This window comes from Centroberyx affinis, unplaced genomic scaffold (genome assembly GCF_046629955.1).
Source record: "Centroberyx affinis isolate AG114_WGS23_722 - 3 ecotype Tasmania unplaced genomic scaffold, CSIRO-AGI_Caff_v1 ptg000369l_1, whole genome shotgun sequence".
NCBI lineage: Eukaryota > Metazoa > Chordata > Actinopteri > Beryciformes > Berycidae > Centroberyx > Centroberyx affinis.
In genome coordinates, this window is record NW_027279040.1 from 185,173 (window position 1) to 213,168 (window position 27,996).

The window sequence follows — 27,996 nt, forward strand, 5'->3', positions numbered from 1 at the left end:
CTACTATCGGATTCACATCTTTACCATCGCAGTAGTGCTGAGACAAGACACGACTGAAACAGGGCCAGGCGTATGGACAGGCGCCCGTAGCTCCGGGATCCCTCTCTCCGTGTTCAGAAACGGATCGCCCGCCTTAGTGTTTGTTTTCTCAGCAACCCATTTCGCACCTACGCCGGGCTCCTTCCTCGCTCTATTCTCTCCACTGCAGGCCCTCCTCAGTTTACTGAAAAAAGTGGGTGTTTGCTCACTGGTGTTCAGGCAGCGGCAGCAGCGGCGGCGGCGAGCACGGCGAAGTGTCCTCGATGGCTGGCTGGAAGGACGGCTCGGTGCAGGAGAAGTATCGGCTGGTTGTGGTCGGAGGCGGCGGTGTCGGGAAATCAGCCCTGACTATCCAGTTCATTCAGGTCAGTAGCGTTTACCCCCCCGGCACATAGCTTTCGCATCGGTTTCCCCGCTTTATCCTGTTTGGAGCTGAAAACATGGCAAAATCGGGGGGGAGGCCAGACATGGGAACCCCGTGAGCGGACACCGGGGTCTGTTTTCTCCTCGACTTTATTAACGAGGCCTGTAATACAACTACTTTTTAAGAGATACCGGTTGTTTAGGTGGGATGGGAAAGCGTTTTGTAAATCAAATGAGTAAAGGGTGGTTGTTACTTTAATACGTCGATGTGCGTAGAGTCCACCTCCACTTTGCAGCGTATAGCCTGCAGGCAAAAAGAGAAAGGAAAGTGGGTGGAAGGAGCTCCTGACTTGTCTTGTGTTGTTAACTTGGGCTTTACAGTCAATTATTTAGGCTTGAGAACCGGCTAATTTGTTGTAACTCTGGGATTCAGTCTGTAAGTTAATAGCCTACCGAGCAGGCGATATAAAGACTTGTGATTAAAACTACAATAAGAGCCATGCTGTACAAATCTCTTAATAAAAGCAGTTCTATAGGACATTTTTGAATGACTTTAGATAATAAAATAAATAAGATAATAACATAAATATCGCAGCAGAACAATTAAGTCCCTGTTGGAATATTATAGGAATCTTATAGTGATACCTTAAGAGGAATATATACCATCATTATAAATTCACTATTGAGCAACACTTTGCAAGTCCCATTAGGAATACTGAATATTTAATATTTAGTGCATTTTTGTTAGGGTTGGCTGACTCTTCTTATAGGCCTACTCAAAAAGATGTTTGACTGTATGTAAAATAATGTATGTAAAAATAAGCAGCAACACAACATTTCACTTCAAAGATGATCAACAGTTGTGCACATATGTACAGACTTTTAACAAAGCCATGTAGCTGTTGCTCAACCCAGTGCTGCATGTGAGTGGCATTAAATAATCTCTTGGTAAATAAAAAAAAAAGAAAAGTGTTTAATGATCTCCACCTATGACCTCCAGTAGGTGAGCATCATAAGGCAAAAAAACAAAACAAATACTATAAAAAAAAACATTAACCTCAGTTTGATAGTACTAACTCTGATGTACACTATAATTTTTTGTCCTAAAGATATTTATCAGCGTAAAAAGTTTATTGAACTCAATCCCACAAATAAAAAGGTGTGTAAACAGTTTAGGTGGCTTTACCTTCCTCTGTGCCTGGTCGCATTCCAGCACTCTGCAGAGCTAACCTGCCTTGACCTCCCAGCCTTTGTTGTTAATTGTCAGCATTTAGGTGGAGGCTCTTTTTTTTTTTTAAATGCCCAGACTCTGTGAAAGAGAAGGCAAACTTTGGCCTGCCTTGTGTGTGTTCCCCCTTGGTGTTGATGTTACTGATGCTGGGTCTTAATTCCAGAAGACCAGACTGCAGGGCAGGCAGCTGCATGTCTCCACACTGTCAGACAATGGTGGGTCGGCGCATGCCTTCAGTGGGGGTGAAAAGCTTGTGTGTGTGTGTGTGTGTTTTGGGGGGGGAGTTGTGTCTAATGAGGGTTCAAAAAGCTCATTAACTGCATACCAAGTAAAATGGGATCAGATAGCTGTGGCACAGATTTTTGCCATAGCCTACTGACCTTATTGCCCTGATGCAGTGGAGCAATTAGGCTAATTGTTAAATATCAGGCTGTTATGTACCACACAGACACCATCTCACTTGATTTTAATGTATCAGTGGTAATAACACTACAATAACACTGATTTAAATGTAGAACTACCACATGCTGTTAAACATACCACTACAGTTATCTCGAATTAAAAATGCCATTGATCATGGATCTAGAACAGCGTTACTTGCTCTCAGCTCCTCCATTAATACTTAGTATCGTTAGTAGTAGTTTTCATTTTTTTGTCATGTTGGTGTTATGGTGGATTTTCATGCTAACAAAGACTTAGCAGTAGCTGCAGCCTCCGCTCAGTGAGTCTTCACCCTGTCTCTAGACCACAACCGCTCCGCCTGCCAGGATAACGAACAGCCATGCCATCGATCAAGCTAATTCAAAAGCCCACTCCTGAATTACCCAAAGCATATTATTTCTGCTGGGCGAGTGAGTTTAACTGACTTCCTCAGCACCGCCTGCCTCAGTGCCTTAGGTGAAATTATCAAGTTATCTTCACTGTGCTTCTGCCACAGACATTTCATATGGGAAATAAACACAGTGTCAGTGTAGGCCGCCGGCTTTTTTTTTGGGGGGGGGGGGGATTTTGCTTGAACATCCCTTTGTATTTTATACACAATGTGGCCCACGTTTAATTTCCTCTCAGACTGGCCATTCTCTTCTCACTGTTGCATGTCTGGTGATGTGAAAGTGAGAAAAATTGAGATGTTGACAGCATGAAGTGAGCCTACATCCTTTTCAGAAGTTTCTAGAAGTCATTTGCCAGGGGAAAAGACTAACAGCTGGTTGTTAAGTCAAGGCTTTCCCCTTACAGAACTGTGTTGAGTGCAGGGGGTGTTGAGTCTGTGTGTGGTGTGTGTGTGTGTGGGGGGGGGGGGGGCTGTCTGAGTCAGGCTGGGTGGGTTAGTGGTCATGGACCATCCGGAATTTGGGCCTTTGGCAAAGGAAGTCCCTCCACTCTTGCACTTAGGACCTCCTACAGTTGTATGGGAAAACATGATCTGCTTCCTGAATCCCTGGAACTATGTGTGTGTGTGTGTGTGTGTGTGTGTTAGTGGTAATCTGTAACAATATGAAATATATGCATTTTCCAATTTATACCTGCCCTTGTATAAATACTTGTCTATCCAAAATTGTGCCACTACAAGCGTCAAAAGTCAAAAGCAGAAAACTCTTCTTTGAAACTGCTAGTTTGCTTGCTGGCTAACTACCACTGCTGACAAATATTACCTTCCTGTTCCTATGCCTATGGTTTCCATCAACCTTGACAACTAGAAAACTGTTCTAAGCTTGTTGGTGAGACAGTTTATCATCATTTGATATCCTGCCATCAAGTAGGTAAGTAGTTAGTATTATAAATAGGCCAGTATAAATAGGCTACTCGAGGCAAGTTTGCAAAAGCCTGCTTCAGACACACACAAGTATAATTGAATAGAAAAGTGCTGCTTCCACAATACTTATCCAATAGTGTCTCATTTTAGTGTCATGTATAAGGGTTGTTTTGTCAATTAAATTTGTGTGTGTGTGTGCATCCACCACCCATTTACCATTTTAACAAGCATTGTTTGAACCTGGAGAAAAAATGTAAAGCCCATATGTTGAAAGTGCTGAGCGAAGTCTAGAACAGTAATGCGACTACAGAGCCACATAATGCTGAAGCAGGGATTTTTTTTTAGGGAGTCGGAGGATAAAGGATGACGTCACCAGGCAATAGCAGAGTGGCAGGTCCCTGGGAGTCGTTGGCCACCCTAATGCCAAGCAGTTGACTCAAGCTGAAATAGCACAGGCGTGACATAACATTGAGTCATCTGACAAAAGTTGTGGAACACAGTGCGTTGTTTAATATGACGTCTGTGAGAGGGGAAGCATCCCAAGAGAGGGAAAACATGACTCACTTTGGCTGTGTGAAGATTAGAATGCATGTGGGGTGTTGTATGAGTGCTTTTTAATCCCAGAAATAATGGCACATCAAAAACACACTCAAATCACTTGGTCTATGTAGTCTGCTGGATCGCTGTAGTGAAAAGCATGGTGTTGCATGCTCGCATGCTTGCTAATATTAGTGTGGCAGTGGCGGCCGCCGGCTATGAAGATTCAGAGAAAAACATCCTGACTGATCAAGTCCAGACAGATCAGTCGAGGATCTCTATAGACCTCAGTAGGATCTAAGGTAAACGACATAAGTGAGATCTCTCTCTCTCTCTCTCTCTCTCTCTCTCTCTCTCTCTCTCTCTCTCTCTCTCTCTCTCTCTCTCTCTCTCTCTCTCTCTCTCTCTCACATACACACGCTCCCCTTCCACTTCTCTCACATATTCTCCAGCATGGTTTTGATTACTTAGATGTGAGGTCATTTGGGAGGAATGTTGCCCTAAGTAGTAATTGAATTGAATAAACATAGATTATGAGGGCAGTCCTTCTTGGGCATGTGGAGGCAAGGTGCCGTAATGATGGTGGTGCTGGAGAGGAGTGTGGTTCATGCACGTTTCTCAGAAACAGACACAGGTGGTTAGACAAAAGTGTTTGTGCCGATACTTGCCTGCATGTATGTGTTTGAGTGTGTGCGCGTGCTCGGGTTTGGAAGATTGTTGCATGTAACACGGCAGACTTTCAGCCTATTTTTGGATCCAGGCAGTTTTGTAACATTCTCTCTGGCTCTGCGATATGTCACATGCCATACCGCTGAGTGCAAACAATTCCATTTTTATTCCCCTAGGTTCTTCCTCTCCTTTAAGGGAATGAATAACTTCACGTGTAATGCAAGACTGAATCATATGACTTTAAGCTCTATTTTAGTGCAAGGGTTTACAGCCTTGGTAGAATTCAGACTGTTATTACACAGGCGCGTGTGTGTGTGTGTGTGTGTGTGTGTGTGTGTGTGTGTGTGTGTGTGTGTGAAATGCCTTTTAGGGCAGGTGATGAGAGCACATTGTTTGTTCAGCTCTCTAGGAGGGTCACCTGTTGATTTCTCACAAAGCTGGCTGCTAGAGAGTGAACCGCTATAAAAAACAGAGGAGTCCTTCAGTGGTTCTCACAAGATGATTTCTGAAAAGTTTGTATAATAAAAAAAAGAGATTGCACTTAAGTTTTATGAAAAAACAACAAAATCTTAAAGATGTAGTACATAACTACCCCATACCTACAGAAAAAAGCGGATCCCTGAAAATTGTGTAATGTGTCAAATGCATCAGCACACGCAAAGTATTCATGACACACAACTTCCCAGACTTATTCCTGAATGGTTACAAAGTCAGCGCTTTTAAAAGTGTCTGACAACTGAATCATCCATCCAGCTGACAATCGCAGCATGCAACAGAATGCAAACAAAGCTGCATGAGATTTGAATGTTGCACGCTTCTCCAAACAAAAGATAACTCTGCATGTCATTGCTGACAAGTAAAATTCTCTTCATCATTTGATACTAGTTACTCATCACCATGATTCATTTTTAGATTAAATTTAAATTTAAAAAATTCACAAAGGTTTCCTACTGCATTCGCATTAATGCATCTCTCTCATCTATTTCCTAGAGTGTACTAAACCAAGAAGAAAAACAAAAAAGATAGCGTACATGAATTGTGGAAAATGGCGGTAAATCAGTGTCACCTTTCCTCTTTCTGCTTAAGTTTCCCTTTCCCACCATTGCCCTCTACCCTCATTTGACTCTTGTGTGCAAGTCTGTTGCTCTCCTCTTTCTCTCCTTCCCATGCTTCTTTCACTTTCTCTTTTCCGCATGCCAAACATGCCAGTATACATAAGTTACATATGTCTTTGATTGTCTGACTTGAGTGAACTATGTCACATCAAACCGTAACCAGATCTAGCTTATTGTATTGCTCTAAGTAAAGTTTTGTGGGACCAATCAGGTTTGAATGCTGTTCACCAGCACTTGTGGTTGGTGCCTGTGTAGCCGTGGAGCGACATGAGGTTGTCGTGTACAGAGCCCAAGATAATACTCTATTGATGTATCAACCGACAACTGTGGGGAGTCAGGTTTCTGAAGTATCTGATGTTTTTTTCCACTGAAAGTTGGCATATCACAGAGACAGTGGTGGGAAGTAGTTAAGAGCGTTCAAGTCAAATAAAGGGTTATTCGTATAGCCCTTCATCACAAAAGCATGTCTCCAAGGACTTAACAAAGACAAACCTCTCTAGATCTAACTAATCGACAATCAGTCACAAAACAAAATGATGCAATACGGTATGCAACAAAACACAGGGAAACAAAAGGAAGCACGAGGCATAAAAGGCCTACCTAACCTATCTAGCGTAGCCTATCCGGCATCACCAGCCTTACAGCCTCAGTGAAGACAAGGAAAATCTCCCAAGAAAACCTTATTAGGAAAAAAATGGAAGAAACCTTGAGTCATAGCAGGATCCCCCACCAGGACGGCTGAGCATGCAATAGTATTCTAATAAAAAAATTGAGTGCTACTTTTTTATTGGATATCACACAGTAAAGAGTGACAGGAGATATATGAGAGAGAGAGAGAGAGAGAGAAAGGGACATTAGATCGAATATGCGAGCACATGCTATATGCCTTTGCCTGCTGCCCCGCCAGAATACCTCTGGTCTTTTTTTAAAGAGTATGGAGCAATGCGTCCCTGTTGCTGAGGTAATTTAGCAGAATCTGGCAAAATGCCATGCGGCAGACCGTAGGAATGTCCATGCGAAAGGGAGTCCGGGATCTGTGAGGACACTCCCACCCATCTGCATGAAGTGGGAAAGCTCCAGAGACGAGCAGGTCGTCCCATTTGCTAATGAGGAACAAATGACTATCCGGGGAGGAAGACCGCTCTTAATCAGGGCTTAATGTACCTTCAGCAATAGCTGGATAGACAGCAAAGGCATCATTATTATCAGAACATAAGGTACAGGGGGATTTCTGTACATTGTGATTTGCTCAATGATGATGAAGTGTCTTGGAGGACAATGCGTCTATATGGATTATACATGTCCAACCAGCATCTCAAAGTCAGTGCAGTAGTAAAGAGGAAAAATTGTCATCGCCGAGGGACTAATAGACAGCAGATTTACTGTTATGAGACACACAGCTAGCTACTACTTCACCCCCCTTAGCTCCCTCCTATGTTATGTGATTTTCAGAGGCCTTTACCTTTACTTAGGTATCCTGTACTCCTGTTGACTGCAGTTGACTGAAATACATGTACGCATGCTCGTAAAAACGCGCGTGCACACACACACACACACACACACACACACACACACACACACACACACACACACACACACACACACACACGTACAACATGCATACACCTGCAAATAGGCTTGGTTAACCCACAATGGATATTATCTCCCACCTTCCTTTGTGAGAGTGTGTCCTCCTTTGCATACAATGTGTGTATTTTATACATGCGTTTTCTGTTGTCATCTGCGATATACTGTAGGATTGTGAAAACGGTGACTATAGTCACTTGCTGTTCCTGAACATTCAGAGCAATTATGTTACTGTTTACACAATCACTTCCTTTTTTCCTAAGAACAGAAACTTATTAGAAATGTATTCTCTGACCTGGGGCTGTATCATGTTTAATATTAGGCAGAAATCCAAAAAAACATACCAAAAAACCCAAAGTTTAGAAAAATGGCATTGATCTGCAGCACCAAGGCAACCAGCTCCTCTCTTTTAAGAGTTAAGTGGAGCTGTGGGCGAATACAATTCGAGAGTAACTCAAGCGTATCTTATGGTTGTTGCCAATATTAAGGGAATATCACTGTTCCATTTATAAGTGTGATGATGATAATGTAAGATGATTAAATAGAAAAATAATTATAAGCTCTTGAGTGACCTATTTTCCTGGCATCATCATTTACTAGTCTAATCACTGATAAGTCAGGATACAGTGTCAGTGATCAGATGCTTTCTGAACCCGTTCTCTTCCCTCTGTCCTTAAGCATTTTCTGTGGAGTCGTGTTGCTAGCTGGAAGTCAGGGCGTGATGCACAAAATCTTGCCCACCAGACATTAGAGATCAGATGATAATTTCAGCTGCTCCTTTTATCTCTCTGCCTCTGTGTATCTGTGTATCACTCTCTCTTTCTATCCTGTTGTTGTAACATCTTATGCTGGGTTCAAAGAAAGAAATTCTCGTTGATATAATGGTAAAAATCTGTTGAACGGGTTACATTTTGCCAGTCCTGCCTGGCTGCACTGTTGAGCTGTGTCAGTTGGTTTGTATTGTACTAGAACCTAAAGTCTTATTTGGCAGGGGAGACTTTCTTTGTGGAATGTTTGTGTGGAGATTTTAATCTGTGTGAGATCTGTATTATAGATATTTCTTATGAATGAGTACATGAACAGAATTAGAAATCATCTTTTCCATCTTTTTTGATTTATTTTCAGTTGAGCTATATACTTTACTATGGCATTACAGATTAGGGTGAGGGACAAACTATTCAGTAACCCTTTAGTTACGATTCACAATTTAATACTTAATTAACTAGAGTTTAAGCATTAACTAACCATGTGTTAGCATATTAGTGATTAGTATGCTTCAGTCGTGGTCAACAAATATACTGATTAATGTGGAAGTAAATAATAATGATTTAATAACTACAATACTAACTACCAGTTTAATCATTAACATTCAAATGTAATCATTAACATTTGAATTAACATTTGAATTAATTTGAATGCAGCCACAAATAAGTATAATGCTAATGAATACTGTAGCATGTAGGCACAAATCAGTAAATAAAATACTAACAAACAAGGGAACGCACCAGTTGTTATTTTGTTAGTACTTATTTTTATATCTTTTGAAAATCTTTGGTCTACTGGTGGCTCAGTTGGTTAAGGTGCATGCCATGTAGGCTAATTGCAACGTACTTGGTTTGAAATTTACCAATATTACTTCATAAGTTTAGATATGAGTAATGCTGCAGTCAACAAGACACAAGCAAGGATCTCAGTGATCGAGATTAATTCTTTAGTTTAATAGTGGCCATGTAAAACCCCCCAATGGATTTCTTTGTTCTGTTCGTGTCTTGATCCAAAGATATAATTATAAATCCATCAAGTGCCACATCACTGATCTTTATCAGATGATAATGTCACAGTAGAATAAAACAGGATTACTTTTCAGTAGAGTTGAACTTGGTCAGTGCAGGAAGTTTAAGTGATCGGATGTTCGACAGCGTCATTGCGTGTGATGGAAGGTTTCTGCCTCGTCTCCTCGGTCTGTCTCAGATTTCACCTCGGAGCCACTTTTCCTCCATATGCGTTTGTGTTGTTTGTGTATAAAACACTGAGGGATTTGACTGAAGGCTGATCATGCAGGTAGGCCTATGGAAGCAGGTTCAGGTCCCGCAGGTCACCCTGTTAGGCGTCGGGGGATGGTAGTGGGGGGATCTGACAGTGTTCTCAAAATGTTGGTTGAGATGTAATCGTTCACAGAAACTGTAAAATCAGACCAAAAAATACAAACTACTACTGTTGCGGTGCCAGTGAGCTCCCATTGAGCTGCTCAGTGGCCAGTTGTATGAAACTGTGGTAATACAGAGCAGCTCAATGCAAATGTATGCAAATGTTTGAGTGTGAAGTAGGGAAAAAGACTCGCGCGTGCTCGGTCAACTTTCCCTGGGTAAATAAAGGTTAAAAATCAGATGGCTGATCTTGGGAATAGGGTTATTAATAGTTCATACTTTCATGGCTAGTTTTTAACTGAGTTTAAAATTTTCATGAATGGACAGTGTAGATTATTTTCTCATTTTAGCTTTAATTTTAGTTTTTCATTGGTCATGCTTCTATAAGATTCTATCATGCTTCTGATAAATCTGTCTGCCTCACAGCAACAAGGACACAGGTTTGATTCCTGGTCCTTTCTATGGGGAGTGTGCATGTTCTCCTTGCTTTTCAATATTAAGTTTAACATTTTATTTATGTAGTTGTGGACCATCATGTTTATATAAATCCACAGAATTTTATGTTTAAGGTCTTTTGACATTTTTATTTTACGAGTCTATTATCTATTATATGTCTTTAAGCTACCATCTACGCATTCAATAGAAATATTAACTCTGACTTCATCAACTAAGAAAAAAGTATTCTAAGGAACAAATTTGTGCATTTTATTATATGGTATTGATACATTTGCGTATTTTAATGACAAAATTATCAAAAGTCATCATACAAAAAATGTTTATGTGTCTTTTGAATTGGTAAGGTTTCACTCTGATAGGAGAAAAGATTTTTTTTCGTTATTCACCTGTGCTATCGCCCCTTAATGTAGTGATCCTTGTTGCCTGTCAGTAGTCCTCAGACAGACAGACAGACGGACAGACAGACAGACAGAGTGCAGTGGGTTCTTCAGTGTTATCTTTGGCAATTGTTCTCTATTCACCCATCTGCCTGTTTCAGAATAACTGGCCACAGTATCATGTCTCGCATCTAAGAGTCATATAACAACAACACTGGCTATGGGAAACTGACATGCTGGTAATTTCATTAACCCACTCCCACTGACTAGCATATATTTAATCAACATACTACTTATATCAATGTTTATCAGTTTTGTGAGGAAGTCATACTGTTGACTTCGTCATTGTTGTGAATTTCGGGGGGGGTTGAGGGGGGTTCCCTTTTTGACACATGGTCTTCACTTTAAATGAGAACAGTACTGCGTAGGACCTGTAAGGTTCTGTGGTGTGGCGCAGCAGGAGAAACCTTTTTTTTGTGCAGCTTCATACCTCTTTTCAGAGGTATTTGGTGGAACCGTATGAATGGTTCTATTTATACGTCCGTGCCTGTCCCTGATGCCGGGCTCTGAGCTGCCTGCCAGGCAGCTGGTGGACATTTGGCACATTTGATGCAGACTGTGTCCAGAGGCCTGTGGGGCACCTGCTGTCCGTCAGGGGGAGGTGAGGCATGGAATGGGACAAGCCTTCAACAGGTGACAGCGCAGCATGAATGGCTGTCCAAATGTGCTGACGACAATGGCCAAGTGTGGCTCGGCTTCCCTTATGTCCCTAACAAATGGGGTCCTGAGTCTGCCTCACCGACAAGATATTAGGGCCACAATCAGATTGGTTGCTCGATGATCAGGGTGTCGAGGGGAGATGCATGGAGGGATATTTAAGTTTAGCCCAGCCAGTGACACAGCTGTTGTGCGACTGTTACTCTGATCTAAAAGACGCAGCCACTGTGTGCGGCTCTGTTTCCTCAGCACCAGTTGGTGTCAACAAACAATTTAGTTGTAGAATGTTTAATTGGCACAAGCCAGTGCACACCAAGTCAACAGCTGCCTAACAAGTGTGTTTGGTATGTCTAACCAAAACATTGTCCTTGATCCTCCTCCCGCAGCCTGCCTCTTGAGATGCCAGTTAAAGTGTCGTGGAGCTCAGATCAGCCCCCACACACACACACACCAAAGAGACTGGCCGTGTTGCCGATCTAGCTAGCTGTTTTTGGATTTGAATATTATACTCAGTTCTTTGATTTAGAAATTGCTTCTATGTCTTACAAGGCATTGTTTGTCATAAGGAAATGTATTACTTTTCGCTACAGGAGTCGATTTGTTGTAACAATGCAAAAGGACTTGTGACGGTGGCCTGCTGGGCCGCGAGGCAGGCAGCAGCCCGCAGACAGAGAAGGGGAGAGACGTCCATTAGGTCTTATTTATGAGGAGTTGCCTGCTGAAGTAATAACATTTCTGCTGTCTGCGTTGTGTGACTGCTGGCCTAAAACGGTAATGGTGCTGTGTATCTGACACGTTGCCAATGAGAGGCCCCATTGCCTCTGACATATCACCCCGTGCTCAGAATTACAGTCTGCAGCAGAACACACTGGTGAGGAAACACACACTCAGCAGTTGTACCAGAGGGGAGAGGGGAGATGGAGGAGAAGATGAATACATTCCTCGAGGTGTTGTACAGTAAAATCACCAACTGGAATCTTCTCAGAGGAGGTTTGGGGGAAATTGATAATTTCAGTAACCTACAATAGAATATACGTGACACGAATTTTAAGTAGTTGGCAGTAGTAAAATTGCATAGCTGCTGTATTGCATCAAAACATATGGGAAATAAAAGATGAATACCTCAGATGGAAGTTTTTTGTGGTAGAACATGTTAATTATGGGCCTATTTGAATGAGTTTCCTAAGTCAGAAATGCTAAAACTCACAGTCAGTAGTCTTAATCCTAATGGTAAACCAACACTTTTTCAATGTTGAGTCCTCATCTGACTGTTCTTGCTTTTCAGCGCTGATCTCCTACCCATCATTTGGTCGGGCATACAGTTCTCCTGAAAACCACAGACTATAAACATGACTGTGAACCACACTCCATTGAGTGACTCTCTATGGGTTTTGAACAGTGGCACAGTGGTTTCTCTGTCCACACAGCCACTGCAGTAGCTGTTGTCCTCCCGTCGAGCAAGCAATCACAGTGATGCTTTGTTGATGTGAGCATGTGCAGTAGTACTTCTGCACAAACATGAATAGAGGAGGAAGAATCTAACAAATCCTTTCACTTTGTTGTAAACAACAATGGAAATACATAGAATCACTAGTTCCTGAGTAGATCACTAGTTCCTGATGCGTGACACTGTCAATATATCATCGTATTTCAAGAGTTAGCAAGAGGACTTTGAATGAATGAGGAAGTTGTCTATCTGCGTTGTGGTTTTAGTAACTGCATGTAGCTGCGAGGCTTCTAGATATGGTATGATTTATATCTGGCTCCCATGATAACCCCTGTTTTCTAGCCCAAAACTATAGGATCTTCACATCTACCACACTCAGCGCTTTGCTTCATTGTCTATTCTACTCTTAATTTGTGTAGGTTTTGATACAGTGTCACACGGGCCAAAGTTTTCCCACCTCCACAAAAGCAGCTATTGATGAAGATTCACCAGAGCAGAATGCAGTCAGGGGGCTTACCATGTCTAAAGAGAATGACTCCTATAATAATAAGTCTTTATTTTCTGTCCCTCACAGCAAAACTAGGAAGGGCCATAGAGAAGGCTACATCAATAACCCCTCAATGGCAGGGCTTAGAGTAGGCTTAATGCAGGGAAGGGGAACATTAGTGATGTCACATGATTAGCTGGAACAATAAGGGCGGTTCACACAGCTCTCCGTCTGTGTGTTGTGCCGTCTAATCAGTCAGTGGGCTTCTACAGTATTTACACAGGTCCCTAATTATAATAAAATTAAATCTACTTTAGAAATTGAGATAAAGAAATAGGTTGGTGTGACCACTAAAGCAAACAGGTTGCATTGGGTGATTGCTTTGAGCTCGGTGATCTGGGGGGGGAAGGGGGGCTTTTAAATGGCATCTCTTTGATTGTAGGCCTTTGAGTGGGTTCAAAAGTGGTCAGAGTGCAGCACACATTGATATTTAGCAGGGTGATTGAAGTCTTAATGCCAAAGAGGTTAGAGGAGAGCAGGGGGTCGACAAAGCCAGGAGTGGGCCTACTTGGTGGGACATTCATCCTCTGCTTTATACTCTACATGAAGGCTACCCACAACTGCACAGCCTGGTGGGTCAGCTGGGGCATTCAGCACGTAACCTTTTTTATTATACAACACCAGTACGTCCAACATGGTGGAAATGGAGGTCCTGGATGGACACGAGTGTTGGGAGCTGAGGGTTTGTCTGGTGAGGCAGAGTTTGACTGGCCTGTTGGCATTTAAGTAGAAGCCGGTGATTAAGAGGACGGGCTATTGATCTGTCGAGCATTAGGAGGAAGAAAGGCTGTAGGAGTGATGTGCATGGTTCATTTCATTCGGCATCAACCCAAGGTTCAGTGGCACACCTGATCTGCATTCTGTCAAGTGTAAACATTCAATGAAAATTAGTATGATGATTCAGTTTTTGGGGGGACGAGTTTGGAGACGGCCAGTGTCAATCACAACTCGGTGCTGTTTTCCAATAAATGTCTGTAGCAGCGTGTACTGTGTTAAAGGCTTCCCCAGCTTGAAGAGAATGGTCCCCAGTGCCCCTTTAAGGCGGTGGACACATTGTGTGCTCTCTTTCTCTCCGTGTGTATTAGGTATTGAATAAGTGACCTTTCTGGTTAGCATGAGCTCATGGGAAAAGTGGGTGTTTCCACAGGAAGTTAATGCCTTTCCCTCCCCCTCTCTTTCTCTTGCTCTCCCTCTCCTTGTTTTCTGTCTCTCTCTCTCTCTCCTCAAGTCCTTCACTCTGTCTTTATTTTGTCCGATATTTCTCACTTTTAGTACTCACTAGCACTTAAAACAACAACATGAATTGTAATTCTGCTCTTCACACAAATTCCTGTTTTAATTGTGTGAAACCCAGTCAGGCATGAGAGGGAAAGCAGTGATGGAGAAGTATGGACAGTGTAAAGATGCAAAGGAGTGGCCCTGCACATCCATCTGTTTAACATTAACCCCTGATGGTGGCTATTTGATTACCGACAGCTGCTCAGAGTCCAGCCAGCCCCAGAGGTTCAGCAGAGGTTAGACCTGCAGGGTTGGGGAACAGGAAGTGATGCGCAGATGCCCCCTATCAAATCTCTCCTTTCTCACAGGAGTGCCCCATGTTGCACCACTTCTTTGGCAATCAGGAAAAGTTTGACCTAGCCACAAATGATTTTTCCCTTTTTAGAAGGCACAGTTTACACTAATGGGTGTCTGTCTAGTGACATCTGGGTTATCAATGTATTTCCCCCAGCCATCACTGTTCCTTGAGAGATAAAACTGCAGTTAACACTTAATACGGACAGACTGCCACCATCACTCTCATTATTGTGTCGTTCCTCGGCTGTGATAAGTTCTGTTGCCATGGAACCCCAGCGGATCCCTAGACATCCATCCCAGCAACTCTCTGTGGTACCTGGTATGTGGTACTTGCCCAATGGAAAACCAAAAAAGGTGAGTAGAGTCAAGTCGAGTTGAGCCGGTGGGGACTGCCCATATTGTTCTGACGGGCCATTATTCCGAAACCCCAATAGTCCGAAAAATGTCCCATATTGGACCGAAAGACCATTTGTCTGACATCCTGGAGGTGGTTGGGTTGAGGCATGGGGTCACTGAGGTTAGGGTTAGAGCAAGCTTACGGTCAAGGCTGTCAGAAGCCACGGTTGTGGATGGAGCCAGGCATGGAGTTTTCGGACTATTGGGGTTTCGGAATAATGGGCCGTCGGAACAATGGCATGGCACCAAGCCAGTACCATGCGGTGGAAAAGCGGCATATATCAAAGGCAGAGGTATGTGGAAGCATCTGAGAGGACTAACAGCTCTGGAGTTGAAACATGTGTCTCATAGGACTCCCCACCAAACAGTATTTTCTAAAGTTCACAATCCCTTAAGCTAGAATGTGGTTATTAAAACCATATTTAAACAGAGCAGTGCCTTTCAGAATGCACCTTAATACGTTTAACTATGGACTGTTGTTTTGCTTGCTCATAACGAAAACACAGTTCTACCACTATGCATCATGGTGTTGTATGAGTCGGTTTTGTCGTGTGATGGTGATAAGAAATGGATCATCGCTGTCTGTCACAATCTGCTGCTTGCTAGCTGATGGTGCTACTTGGCAGGCTCCAGACTGTCTGGCATTGGTTTGTGTCCTTAATTGAAATTGCTGCACTTGGCACTGGCTCACTGAGCAAGTCTTAGGAATGGCATGTTTCACCTGTCAGCTGGAAGGCAAACCACCCCCTACCTCCCACCCTCCTACCCCCACCCCCACCCCCACCCTCCCTACCTCCCGAGTGTTGGCCAGTCCTTCTCTCCAGCCTCCTGGTGCTGAAGTCTGGGCCCTAGCCAGTGGTCTGTATTGCTCTGTCAGCAGAACTAAGAGCAGGGAACCAGATTGGTGAAGCTTAGGTGAGAAAGGAGTTGTGGTAGGCTGTGGGGGGGGTGTTGGCATGGGTGAAGTGGGCTGAGGAGGTAGGGGAGTATTATACATTTGCAGCTGTTGGCAGAAATTTTCCTAGAATAATACAATTTTATGCCGTTAAATCTACATTTTTTTAATTAAAGAAGAACTACAACTCGTGATTTTGAAGTCAAGGTCCATGAATCCTCATAGGGCATTGGGCCATGTGCAGAAGGTAATTAACTCCTAACTGTGCTGATGACTATTTGTTTTAGCTCAGTGTGCTCTCTCATTATTATAATTTAGTAGGCTGGAATACCATTTCCCCTCAACTGTGTGTTTTTTGTTAATTAATCGCCCAAGGGATTTTTGTTGCAAAAAATCTCAGTTTTTATCTGTGGTGCAGCTGAATCTGTGCTTATGTGCTTGGTCTTGATCTGATGTCATATCAGCTAAGTCAAAGAGGCTGCTCTAACCAAACATGTAGGATATCTGAGTGAGATGGAAAAGGATCTATAGATAGCGTTAGTAAAGCTGTTTTTGTGGAGAGGAAGTGGGTGCATAGTGCAAGCATGGTGTTTATTACACGCCCACACACATATCACACCCATTCTTGCTTTCCCTTTGGGGGAGATGAGGCTGGCAACCAGCAGTTATAACACAAACAGGATCCACTGCCTTATGCCTAACAGTCAGGTAGTATGTGCACTTTCAAAAACTTGACCAGGTGCTTGAAATAGATTTGCACATAGATGCAAATAATGAAACAATTGATAAAGTGAAGAAAAAGAAACTGGCCCCGATTTCCCCTGGGATTTTAAGTGGTAGGGCCATGAAATAGACAGATACCTGCACACTGGATTGATGCTCTCTTTGCGGTTTATTCAGCAATGTTTTGTCCAAATATGTTCTTAACTGACAACATCTTAGCCACATAACTGTAGATTTTTGGCATTTTTGATCAGAACATTGCTGAATAAAAAGCGCATCAAGCCATTGTGCGCTATCTTTTTCTATTTCATTGCGTTTCAGGACTTTCTGTGGAAGCCCAAGAGACGGCTCCTCTCTGTTTCGCAAGCATACAGACACAGAACAGTACAGCACAGAAAGCTGTGCCGCAGCTGAGAATCATCCACTGGCCCTCTCTTCATGATGAACAGGCCTCTAATGTTTTCCTGGTGTGACTGTGCATTTGCTGTGTGTGGGTGGAGGGTTGCGATGTATAGTTGGAATGCTGGAGGGGAACTGAGTGACAGGTTTGGACTTCAGGAGGTAGGTGGGGTGGGGGAACGCGTCCTCTGTGACATCACCACCGCCCGAGGGCTCGGCTGGGCCAGCTGCCCTGGTGCAGAGGTGGAGTTTCCTTCCTGCAGAGCTGACCGGGGCTGAGTGTGGCCTGACCCACCTCACCACCAACATCCAAACTGTGCTGCAGTTTAGTTCTGCAGAGGCTTGGATTTCACTGCTGCTATGGCCGAGCAGAGGCAAGAATCCAAACATGTTAATATGCCTTGCTTCACTGCTCACAAATACACAAAGTCACGATGGTGGTCATGTCAGCACTGACTTAATGATTGCCTAAATGGAGCTTAAGTTTGATGTGGTTTTTTTAGCATAGCTAATGCTAAGTGGAAGGTGCTACACTATGGGGTGGCTCTGCTTGTTTAAGTAGGAATTAACCTCAGCTAGAAGTTACTGCAGAGCAGTTTCAACAGCTCAGCTGCTTCCGATGCAATTAGGTAATTCATCTGAGAGGGGGATATTTGCCTTTCTGGGGTGTTAAACAGCGAATGTTTTTATCTCCCGCTAGCATCTATGTTGAGGTGAGACTGAAGGTCAGCCCTCTGCTAGCACACAGAGGCCACTAAGGGGCGTGTGTGTGGGCGTGTGTGTGTGTATGTGTGTGCGCATGTGTATGTATGTGTGTACAGACAAAACCACACTCACCCGTTAAGAATTGAGCTACTGACCCCACTGAATGGTGTCAGCTGTCTGCTCATGACAGCTGTCCAGTGTTTTCATAGAACCAGGTTCGGGAGTCTGTCTGCCTCCACATTGTGTACCTGTGATAGTCTGGGAGACAATGTAAGGACGGTGACCTCCCAGCTCCCCCGTTATCCCAGGACAGCCCTACGTAACTCCTACATCATGATTCATCCTGATTAATGTGAGTTTATTATGCCTGATGAAGTCAATGAGTAATATAAGGATTTATCGGACATTTTACTGGACGTGACTCAGGCTGGCTTATGTCACTTAGTTCTTGTACAGTCCTCCTGAGTCACGATGCACTCACTCACCTAGCCCATCGCTCTGTCTCTGCCCAGCCGCAGCCCTGCTGCCAGCCCAGACTGTAGCCCCGTTAGTGCTGGCTCTGGTGCTGCTGGCACTGCAAAACAGCCTCATCTATCACGGGAAACAGCGCTGAGAGGATCAGCTTGGCCAGAATAGAGTAGAGCTACACTATCCATGCATGTAGAGGGAGGGGAGAAAGAGCCAGTGCGGTGTTCACTGCGGCTGCCTGAGGTTGACAGAATTGGAATAAGAGGTTGACGGGAAGCTGAGGTCACGTGCTAAAGCTACGGCTGGGAGGGACAAGAAGCATGAGCTATTTCTTCTCTTCTGTCTCTCTCTCTATCTCTCTCTCTCTCTGTCTCTCTCACTATGTCTGATTGTCTGCAGCCACATGGGCAGTGCAGTGCAGTGAAGCACATTCTAGGATACACAGTAGCACTGATGAATTATTGAACAGTGGTGAGTGGATGTGACATAGGCCAGCATACTTATGTGCTGCAGAGAGAGAGACGGAGTGAGTGGGAGAGATTACCTGCATGTACTGCAATAAAGGGCTAGGAAGGAGGGAGGGGAATGAGGGGGGGGCTGGGTGACGGGTGCAAGTATAGAAAAGGTGAGGAAGAGAAAATGTGTATGCTGAGGTTGAAATAAAAAGAACAAGGTGGAAGTATAAAAATGTGCATTTATCAAAAATAAGGAAGTGATTTGTCCGTTTCTTTTTTGTCTGCATCATCTGTCTGCATTATTACCCAGAGTCAAAGAAATGACTCTGACACACAATGCAAGCTGTTATCGTATTCCACTACGAGAGAATAATTGTCTCCTCGGCTGCCAAATAAGAGAGAATAGAAAAAGATGGCCCCGTGTCATTGTGCAAAACAACATAACGCTGCTGTGCCATTACAGCTGTAACTGTAAAACTTTGGCTCGGCCTGTTGTTAGGGAGACAGAGATACTTGTCTCGATTTTATGTTCATAGTCGGTCTGTGTTTTAGGGTGTTGGTTTGACATTCCCTGAGCACTCCCCTCAGCTGTCACCACTTAACTAGTCCCCAAGGAGAGGGAGAACTACAAAACATGGGAAAAATGTGAAAAATGCATGACTCCTCCTCCTCCTCCCAGCTCCCCCCTCTGGCGCCACCCTTCCAGTTTATGTTACCAGGAGACCATATTGGGTCGGAATGAAAGAATCAAATAAATGATGAGCCTGCTGTAACTGAGGCAACATCCGGTAAATTTGTTATTAGTGTGTAAGTCGGTCCTAAGTATGTAAACTGGCCCCTCCTCAATAGTCTAAACCAAAACAGTGAGCAAAGTGGTTATGTGAGAGCATATTTACACCAGCTATGACCACAAATGTCTGGGGACGGAGTGTTTAGCTCCTGTCTGCTGTATGGTAGTAGAGGTCAAAAAGGCTATCTGTGCTGCGTTACCCAACAACACAAGCAGGGAGCGGTTGTTGTCCTCAGATCCATCCATCCATCCCAAAGCCAAGTGATCTAAGTCACAACTGTCTCATGGGACACATTGTGTGGATTCCAGTCATATTCACAATTTCTTCTCTCTCTCCCCGCCCCTCTCTTTCTGTCTTTCTCTCCTGTAGTCGTACTTCGTCACTGACTATGACCCCACAATTGAAGACTCCTATACCAAGCAGTGTGTGATTGACGAAAGGGCGGCCAGGCTTGACAGTAAGTGCACTTTGTTGAACAAACAGTGTGTGTATTTGACCAGAGCAAATACATACACACACGCACGCACACACACACACACACACACACACACACACACACACACACAGAGGACGTATGTTTTCATTGTATTATCCATTATCCAACCCGAGGAACTGATTGCGAAAGTAGAGCTTGCACTTCTCTGTATTGAGGCCTTTCATTTTTGCTGCAAGATATTCTTTCTTTTTTGCTGCAATTTATTCTGTGTGTGTGTGTGTGTGTGTGTGTGTGTGTGTGTGTGTGTGTGTGTGTGTGTGTGTGTGTGTGTGCGCGCATGCTCTCTCTAGTCCTGGACACGGCTGGGCAGGAAGAGTTTGGAGCCATGAGAGAACAATACATGAGGACAGGGGAGGGCTTCCTGCTCGTCTTCTCAGTCACTGACAGAGGGAGGTGAGTGACACTTCTGTCATGTGCAAGCTAACGACTACATATACTCAGTTTCACTCTCTTTGAGTCTCCCTCTCTCTCTCCCCCTCTCTGTATTTACATGTCTCTGTTTGTTGTTCACAAGTGCACTCTCTTTCTCTACTCCTCTCCCTCTCGCTCTATTAAAAGCATAAATATTGCACTCAAACTCTCACTTGTTGCTGCTTGTACTTCCGGACCCTCTTGCTGTTGTTCTTGTCATTTTCTTTTGTTCTCAACACTTCCTCCCTCGTGCGGTTTTCTTGAATTCACCGTATGCATACAGGCTCTCCATTTAAAGCCTGTATATACTTTTTAAACAATATATAGAGATATATTTACTTGCATGTAAATACTCAAAGAGCTTTTTACAACTTTCTAACCCATGATAACACACTGTGGACTGTTTCATTTCAGTGTTTATAGACATTGACAACATTTCTTTTTTTAAGTATCCAAAGCCATGTTGATTTTCAGTAGCTAGCTTACTCTTTTGTTTGCTTTTGAGTCATGGGTCAGGGATTAAATCACCCTAAAAATATTTTTTGTATTACACTATTTTCATATTGCGTGTAGTCTTGGGCTCTCTAGTCAGCCCGTCACACCCCATCCTCCCTGTCCTTGTGTCCCTGACCTGCAGTGCAGTGAGCTGCGTTCCCCTGCCCCCACCCCACGGCCCCCTCCTTGTGTTTATGTTGTAAACAGTCTTTCCTTCCTCCATTTATATTAGTCAAGTCTTTCCAGATTTACTATGTACTCACTAAGCTGTCTGTGGGCCGGTGGCTGGAATGCTGTCCTGGGTTTGTGGTTGCATTCTGCCTCTTTTTTTTTTTTTTTTGTCAGGGTGACATTTTTATATATGCTGTTTGGTTCAAACAGTTCACATGACATTTATATTATAGTGGTCAAAGTCAATGGGGAGCAAAGCACTGCTCAAGAAGGCATCCAATAGCCCAGGAGCACACAGACAAATGTCTCTGTAGTACTGTGGCGGCTCCATACGGGGTGACTGACTTTTCCCGCTTCGCTCCCTTGTTTCAACCCCCGCAGTCCGATTCACAGCGATGTCTGCTGGGTGCCAGGGGATGAGGGAGGGAGGGAGGGGGGGGGTTCATGTGCTGTGGAGGTCTCACTGAAATTCAGAAGTTCAGAGGCACCAATCAAATCTGTTTGCATGCACGCATATATATGTATTTGCGTGTGTGTGTGCGCGCTGGTTCGGATGAGCATGTGTGCATCTCTATGTAAAAATTCATCTTTTTGTGCAGAAAACACTTGCCATATTGTACTGTTGAATATTGTCATGTATTGTGTTTTCCAGCTTTGAAGAAATCTATAAATTCCAAAGACAAATTCTTCGAGTCAAAGACCGAGATGAATTCCCTATGATCCTCGTAGGAAACAAAGCAGATCTTGAGCTACAGAGACAAGTAAGTCCCAGTCCCCACAGGTTGAAATATGTGGACCTCAGAACCATGCCATTGCTCACAAACATACACCCTGTTAGATCATATGATGTGAGGGGATTCATATTTGCATATTTGAAATTGAAAACAACGATTGCAGCTGCAGCTAGTTAGCAGGAGGATGTGAGTGAAAGAGAAAAAGAAAGGCTGTAGAAATTGTGGTGTCAGGAGGGGGAGAGGGATGGAGAGAAAAAAGGGAGTGTGTTGAAATGAAGACAGCTAATTTTTCTGTCTATTGGTATGCAGTTTTGTGTCACTTCCTCCCATGAATCCACACCACCCCCTTATGGTGAAAAGGAGCCTTACAGGCATATATGGCTAATCACAGTTAATGGATTGCATTCACTGAATTCAGTATTTAGTATTTATATTTAGTTCAAGCCTCATAGGACTTGAACATGTGCTGGTTTATTATTTATCATTCTCCTCCCATGTTTTTGCAATCTGGTGATAACTTACTACACAATTAATATGACCCCAGTTGGCCAGATGGTGTCTCTATAATTGAAGGTAAACAGAATTCAAGTTTAAAAGCCCATAACACCCTAAACTGTAAGTCTGATTTACACAAATCTTGGTACACATATTGAGCTTCACTTGCTCTACAACTTGAACACCTATGTCTACCATTTTTAATTATTAGGCAAACACAATTTAACATTTTCTCCTACATCATTGGCCTGATTGCCACCAAACTTGGCAGGAACCATCTATGGATCAAGCACTTCAAAAGTTGCTCACAGGGACATCCTGGTGACTCACTTTGCTAAGGTGCATACCATGTAACCATGATGTGCGAGGTTCAAATTCGGCCTGGGACCATTTTCGCATGTCCTCCTGTCTCTCTCTATACTGTACTCTGTCCAAAAAGGCAGAAATGCCACACAAATAGACTTTAAAGGCTGTCTATGTAAGATTCTCATTTTAATCTATCTTACAATCTTCTCAGTAGGTGAAAAGACATGGTGGAGCGATGACCTGCTAATCTATTCATTCCCCTTTTGGCTTGTTGTTGTCACCTGTATTCCTCCCACCCCTTACAACCATCCAGGTTCAACCTCCCCAAAAATGGGAGCGTATTGTAAAATATGGCAGAGCAGCCAGTCGTAAGACCAAGAAACTATGTACGCCTCCCAAATTGCCTTTTATAGAGCAAGGCCAAAAACAAGAATAAACATGGTATTGCTAATGAAATATGGAGGAACCTAAGAAAGGCCAAAGGAATTAAAACTGATGCTGAGTTGGCTGCTTTTCTCCTAGACAGGTAAGCATAATTTGTTATCCAGCATTAGTTATCTGGACTATTGCTGTCAGGGAAAGCAGTCTAGCTCTACTAATTAGATCTAATACCTCATTTCCATTACTGCTGATGATAAAGACAAAGCTCAGCTGTGTGTTTCCATTATATTCAGAGCTAACGGGGCTAGCATTGTGTTTGTTGTTATATTACTAAGGTTATAAGCTGTTTGTCTTATACTAACCCTGGCTAAGTTTAGCTGACCGATTCGCTGATCAATTAGGAATTGAGGACCTCAATTTTGTGTAGTTTTCTGTTGTCTTGTGTATCCAGTTCTCTAACTATATGTACAGAGAGCAGAGTTACCTAACACTCCTAGCGCATAGGGGAGAGATATTATCGCCCATTAGCTCAATTTATGATGGCCATCTGGTCTTTTGGTAAAAGCCTTGCTAATGCACATCAATAATTGGTCAGTGTGGTCTGTTCAGATGTGCCATAGCAAAATTATTAGCCTTGAGGGTAATAATCTGTTGCTCACAAGCCTTAAAGTGAAACCCACTCTGATCACCAGCCATCACTGTGTTTCACTTTCAGCCGTGTTGCACTTTGCACCATGATTCTAGTAATGTTATTCGGTTCCTGCAGGTCCTATCATAAATATACTACTCCTACCTCACTTGTATTGTCAGTGTTGAACAGTCTGAGAATCGATTACATTTGTTTAACTTGGTAAGGCTGTGTATGCAGCGCTGTTTGAAAAGTGGGGCGGAGACAGGTTTTGTCTTTGATTTAGATTTGTCATTCATCTTTGCGCCTGCAGGGGGTGCTAATGTTGATAAATCTTCCATAGTGTACATTGAGAAAAACTTGTTTGCAGATTTGTGCTAATTTTATTAATTTGGCTGAAATTAATATTGAAAATATGTAGATCTATACAATAGGCTACACTAAGCGTAACAATCAAGACATTATTAAATTAATAACAATAGGCCTAATACCAAAAAACAATATCTTGAAATTGGTTTGACTGAATGCTATGACATTTGGTATATATGCGTTGTGGTCAGGTTGTAGTCATAACATGAAGTTTGGTTGTGATGTATGAAGTATGACCTATTACATAATGGCCTTTAAATCAAGGAGGGTTGAAGTATCACTGTGAAGTTTGATCTCAATCTGGAACATGCATACCAAATTCATTCAAATCTGTCAAAACTCGGCCAAATGACAACACTTAATATGTTAAGCCAATGGCAGCAATGTTGACCCAATGATAGATGCATATACTGTATGTTATACCTGTATCTTTGGATGGATGTCTATGCCACTATGAAACTTGTTATGGCTTCCATAGCAGCCTTGTCTATGCATAATGGTACATTTGTGATGTAAATATGACTTAATCATATGTATTTTATTTTTTATATTATATATATTTTGATATTTCTTTAGTCATTTCGTCAAGTCTTAAGTGACAAATCTGGACACACAAAAATTGGATTTTGCTCCAACATTGCTGTCAGATCAAAATCAGTCAAGGAAGTGTTTAGCTTTGTATTGTAGACAGAATGCTACATTGGATGCAATCCAGCCACAATGTGCATACAAGTAATATAAAGAGATAAATACAACCACAGGAGACACACAATACACATTTTCAGGCTAAGTGTGGACATACAGCAATGTGTTCTCATAAAATCCAATATTTAGAATCAGATCGCAAAAATTACATCAATATGATATTTGTATCTGTAGTCCTTGAGATAACTGTTCCCATAAAATCTGTACTTGTCAGTTCTCACAACCCATCATGCATTTCTCAGGCTTGCCAGAAGATGACACCAATGTATGTTCATGTTCCAGTCCTTCATCATGCCCTCCCTCTCTCCTTTTGCCTCAGGTAACCCAGGAGGAGGGCCAGCAGCTGGCCAGGCAACTGAAGGTCACATACATGGAGGCTTCAGCCAAAATCCGAATGAACGTAGACCAGGCTTTCCATGAGCTGGTTAGAGTAATCAGGTAGGTGCTTTCTAGGTGGCAGCACATCCTTGGCATATTGTTCTCTTATGTTTTTTTCACTGGCTCAAATCCAAATGTTTTTAAAGGGACTTCAGCCTGCAAAAAAGACAAACATTCAAGCATTCCTACATAGGATAACAAAGCTATTTGTGTTGTCTTCGTTGACAATCAAAGCAGTTTAATAAGAAGAGATTTAAAGCAGTAAGCTAACCCTTACAGCAGCATCTTCAGGGTTGCAGACTCTTATCCATCTGGCATTTTCAGCCTTCATCCCTTGCTCTCACACTCTCATGGTTCAAAGCGGGATCTCACACCCAATCAAAGTGATAACCATAATATTCACATGTCTTTTCAACTGCTGTAGTGCACTGAAAGAAAAATGTAAACCACAGTGAAAATAATGATATTCAGATTGCTGACAAGAGGCTCCACATGAGCTGTTAGATAGCCAAGGAGGTAGTGATATTGTAATAAACTTTATTTATATAGCACTTTTTTAAACAAACGTTACAAAGTGCTTGAACAATGTTAGATTAAAAGAAGGAATAGATACATTAACAAACAGAAAGGGTTAAACACTAAAACTAGTAGTAATGGAAAAGCTGATCATAAAAGTCATAAAAAGAAATACTATAACTTTTATAACTAGCCGTAATAAAAGAGGTATTGTTACTGTTGTTGAAAAATAATTTTGTCGTAACTTGCATATATTGACATCTACTGTACATATCATGGCTTTGATGGAGTGAAAATCCTATTAAAGCTACTGGATAGTAATAATTTAAAAAACAAATCGTAAATATCTTGTGCCCTTATGGTATTATTCTCTCCCAACTCCCAGGAAATTCCAGGAACAGGAATGTCCACCGTCGCCAGAACCAACGAGGAAAGAGAAAGACAAGAGTGGCTGCCACTGTGTGATCGTCTGAGTCGGCCTTATCACTGTAACTCATGCAGCTACTCTCTCCCACCCCACCCACTCTGCCTGACATCACATCCCATGTGGATGACTGACCGCTGCCTTCTCCACCTGCATGACTTCAGACAGCTTTTTCTGAGATGCTTTGACCAGGAACCGCTGTCCCCAGGACTTCACTATAGACAACTGACAATGCCAAATTTTAACACCACTCTACCTTCAACAGTAATCTGATTCACATGAGAGAGTCCCAACACTAAACATTGCCTTCTAAATCAGCTTGACAAATTAATGTTTTGTATTCTGAAGGACTTCTCTTGCCTTGTAGTGACATTTGTACTTCTTGCCGAGATTGAATGAGAAATATATATCCAGAATGTTAATGAGTTTCTTTTGTTTCCAGTGTCTGACCAGAACAGAGAGATTATCTTATGACGCTTTGTGTATGTTGTGCCATATCCATTTTTACTCCCATGTGCTAATCTGCTACTGTACATATGTGACATTTGTTGTGATTTTCAAAGTGTATTTCTAATGACCTATTAAATCACCACAGTACAGTGTGTGAGGTTGAGTTTGGTTTTACATATATGAAAATAAATATATAAGTATGTATATACATATATATATATATATATATATATATATATACACACAGTATATATATATATATATATATATATAATGCCTAGATAGCCCTTAAAGTTACAATGATAGAACCTTCTGGCATTCTGCAGTGGATTCATTACTTTGTCTGTGGATTCTGCTTTCATCTCAATTGCCAAATATGGAGTGTCTACTATATTTGCGTTTTTAAGTCTTATAGATTGTAGGATTCACATCCTATGCCATCTCTCCTTAATGTACTGAAACTAGTTTGTCTGAACCTATCCTTCTCAGTTTCTTTCCTGTCGGAGGCGGTGGTTCAGTCAAAATTGAACACCATATGTCCTATTTCCAACTTCTAAGAAGCAGCACAGACAAGATGATTTGTAGCATATTGTGTAGCTTTCAGAACTAACAATTACAGATCAAAATTGAACACTGTATGCTCTGCTTTCAACTTTTGACAAGTAGTGTCAACAAAACCACGTGGCATATCAAGAAGCTTTCAGAGCTCAGTTCAGATCATTCCTATGTAATGCATCAACTCTGACAGACATTAGATCTACAATATAGATCGAGTAACATACAGTTTCATTCTGTTTATAAACTGTTATATCATTCCAGTAACATGGTGGCAATATAGTTGTTTAATGTCCTTGAATTATTCAGTTATATACCTTCTGCCCAAGGATCTCTCAGTTGGTTGGAACCGTGCCGAGCAGACTCGTTGAGATGCACACCTTAACACAGCCGTCTCCCATGGGACATGAACTCACCGGACCTGCCACCTGTGGAGTTACCATCACCACAGACACAAAATACTGTTTTGCCTTCCCTTTCCACATCTGTATTTCTGTTTGGGCATACAAATGAAGTATTGCAGGGTTTTTTTTTTGTATCATCATCTTGTAATATAAAACAAAAAGAAAATCAGATGATGGAAGTAATGGACTTGATTAAATGTTTTTACTCTACTTTTATACATTATTTTCTTATCAAACTAGTTGACAAGTATTTTTATATGTTTATAAGTGAATACGCTTTCACAGCACAGCTGTGTAAATATGTAAAGAGGAATATTTAATTCTCTCGATTGTTTTTAACTGAAGATGACTGCGAAATTGGATTCTTTACCCAGATGTGATCAAGAATGTTTTTCTTATAGTGGCTTAGCAATGGAAACATATTTATCTTGAGATGTTCACCACCAGATCATAGTGTAACATGCCAGATCAGGTGGGAGAGGGTTTTGGAGATTATTCTGGTCTCAATGGAGCTTTAAATCACACAAACCAATTAATCTGATCCCTGAGATTTGAAAGAACCGCCTCCCATCTTTTTGCAAATCTAGTGTACATCTAAATCATACTGTGTGTTTTTTTTTTCATGTCCATGTCCTTCGCCCCATGTCTAGCTTCTGGTGCTATAATAAAATCTGTCATTGAGCCAA

The 27,996-nt window shown here is 42.3% G+C and overlaps 1 protein-coding gene across 1 annotated transcript; it reads left to right on the top strand.

Annotated features, from left to right (window-relative positions):
• Positions 1-27,991, top strand: rras2 (RAS related 2). Its single transcript, XM_071515810.1, has 6 exons — positions 1-404; positions 19,762-19,849; positions 20,179-20,281; positions 21,618-21,726; positions 24,903-25,021; positions 25,863-27,991. The coding sequence occupies exons 1-6, from the start codon at positions 303-305 to the stop codon at positions 25,948-25,950; spliced, it is 609 nt and encodes a 202-aa protein (XP_071371911.1). The 5' UTR covers positions 1-302; the 3' UTR covers positions 25,951-27,991.
• Positions 27,992-27,996: the final 5 nt, after the last annotated feature.

Bases quoted from the DNA above. Each gene is read 5' to 3' on its own strand.
- rras2 (XM_071515810.1), top strand. From the start codon at position 303: ATGGCTGGCTGGAAGGACGGCTCGGTGCAGGAGAAGTATCGGCTGGTT. The intron at 405-19,761 runs GTCAGTAGCGTT...TCTCTCCTGTAG, and splicing joins TGACTATCCAGTTCATTCAG to TCGTACTTCGTCACTGACTA. The intron at 21,727-24,902 runs GTAAGTCCCAGT...CTTTTGCCTCAG, and splicing joins ATCTTGAGCTACAGAGACAA to GTAACCCAGGAGGAGGGCCA.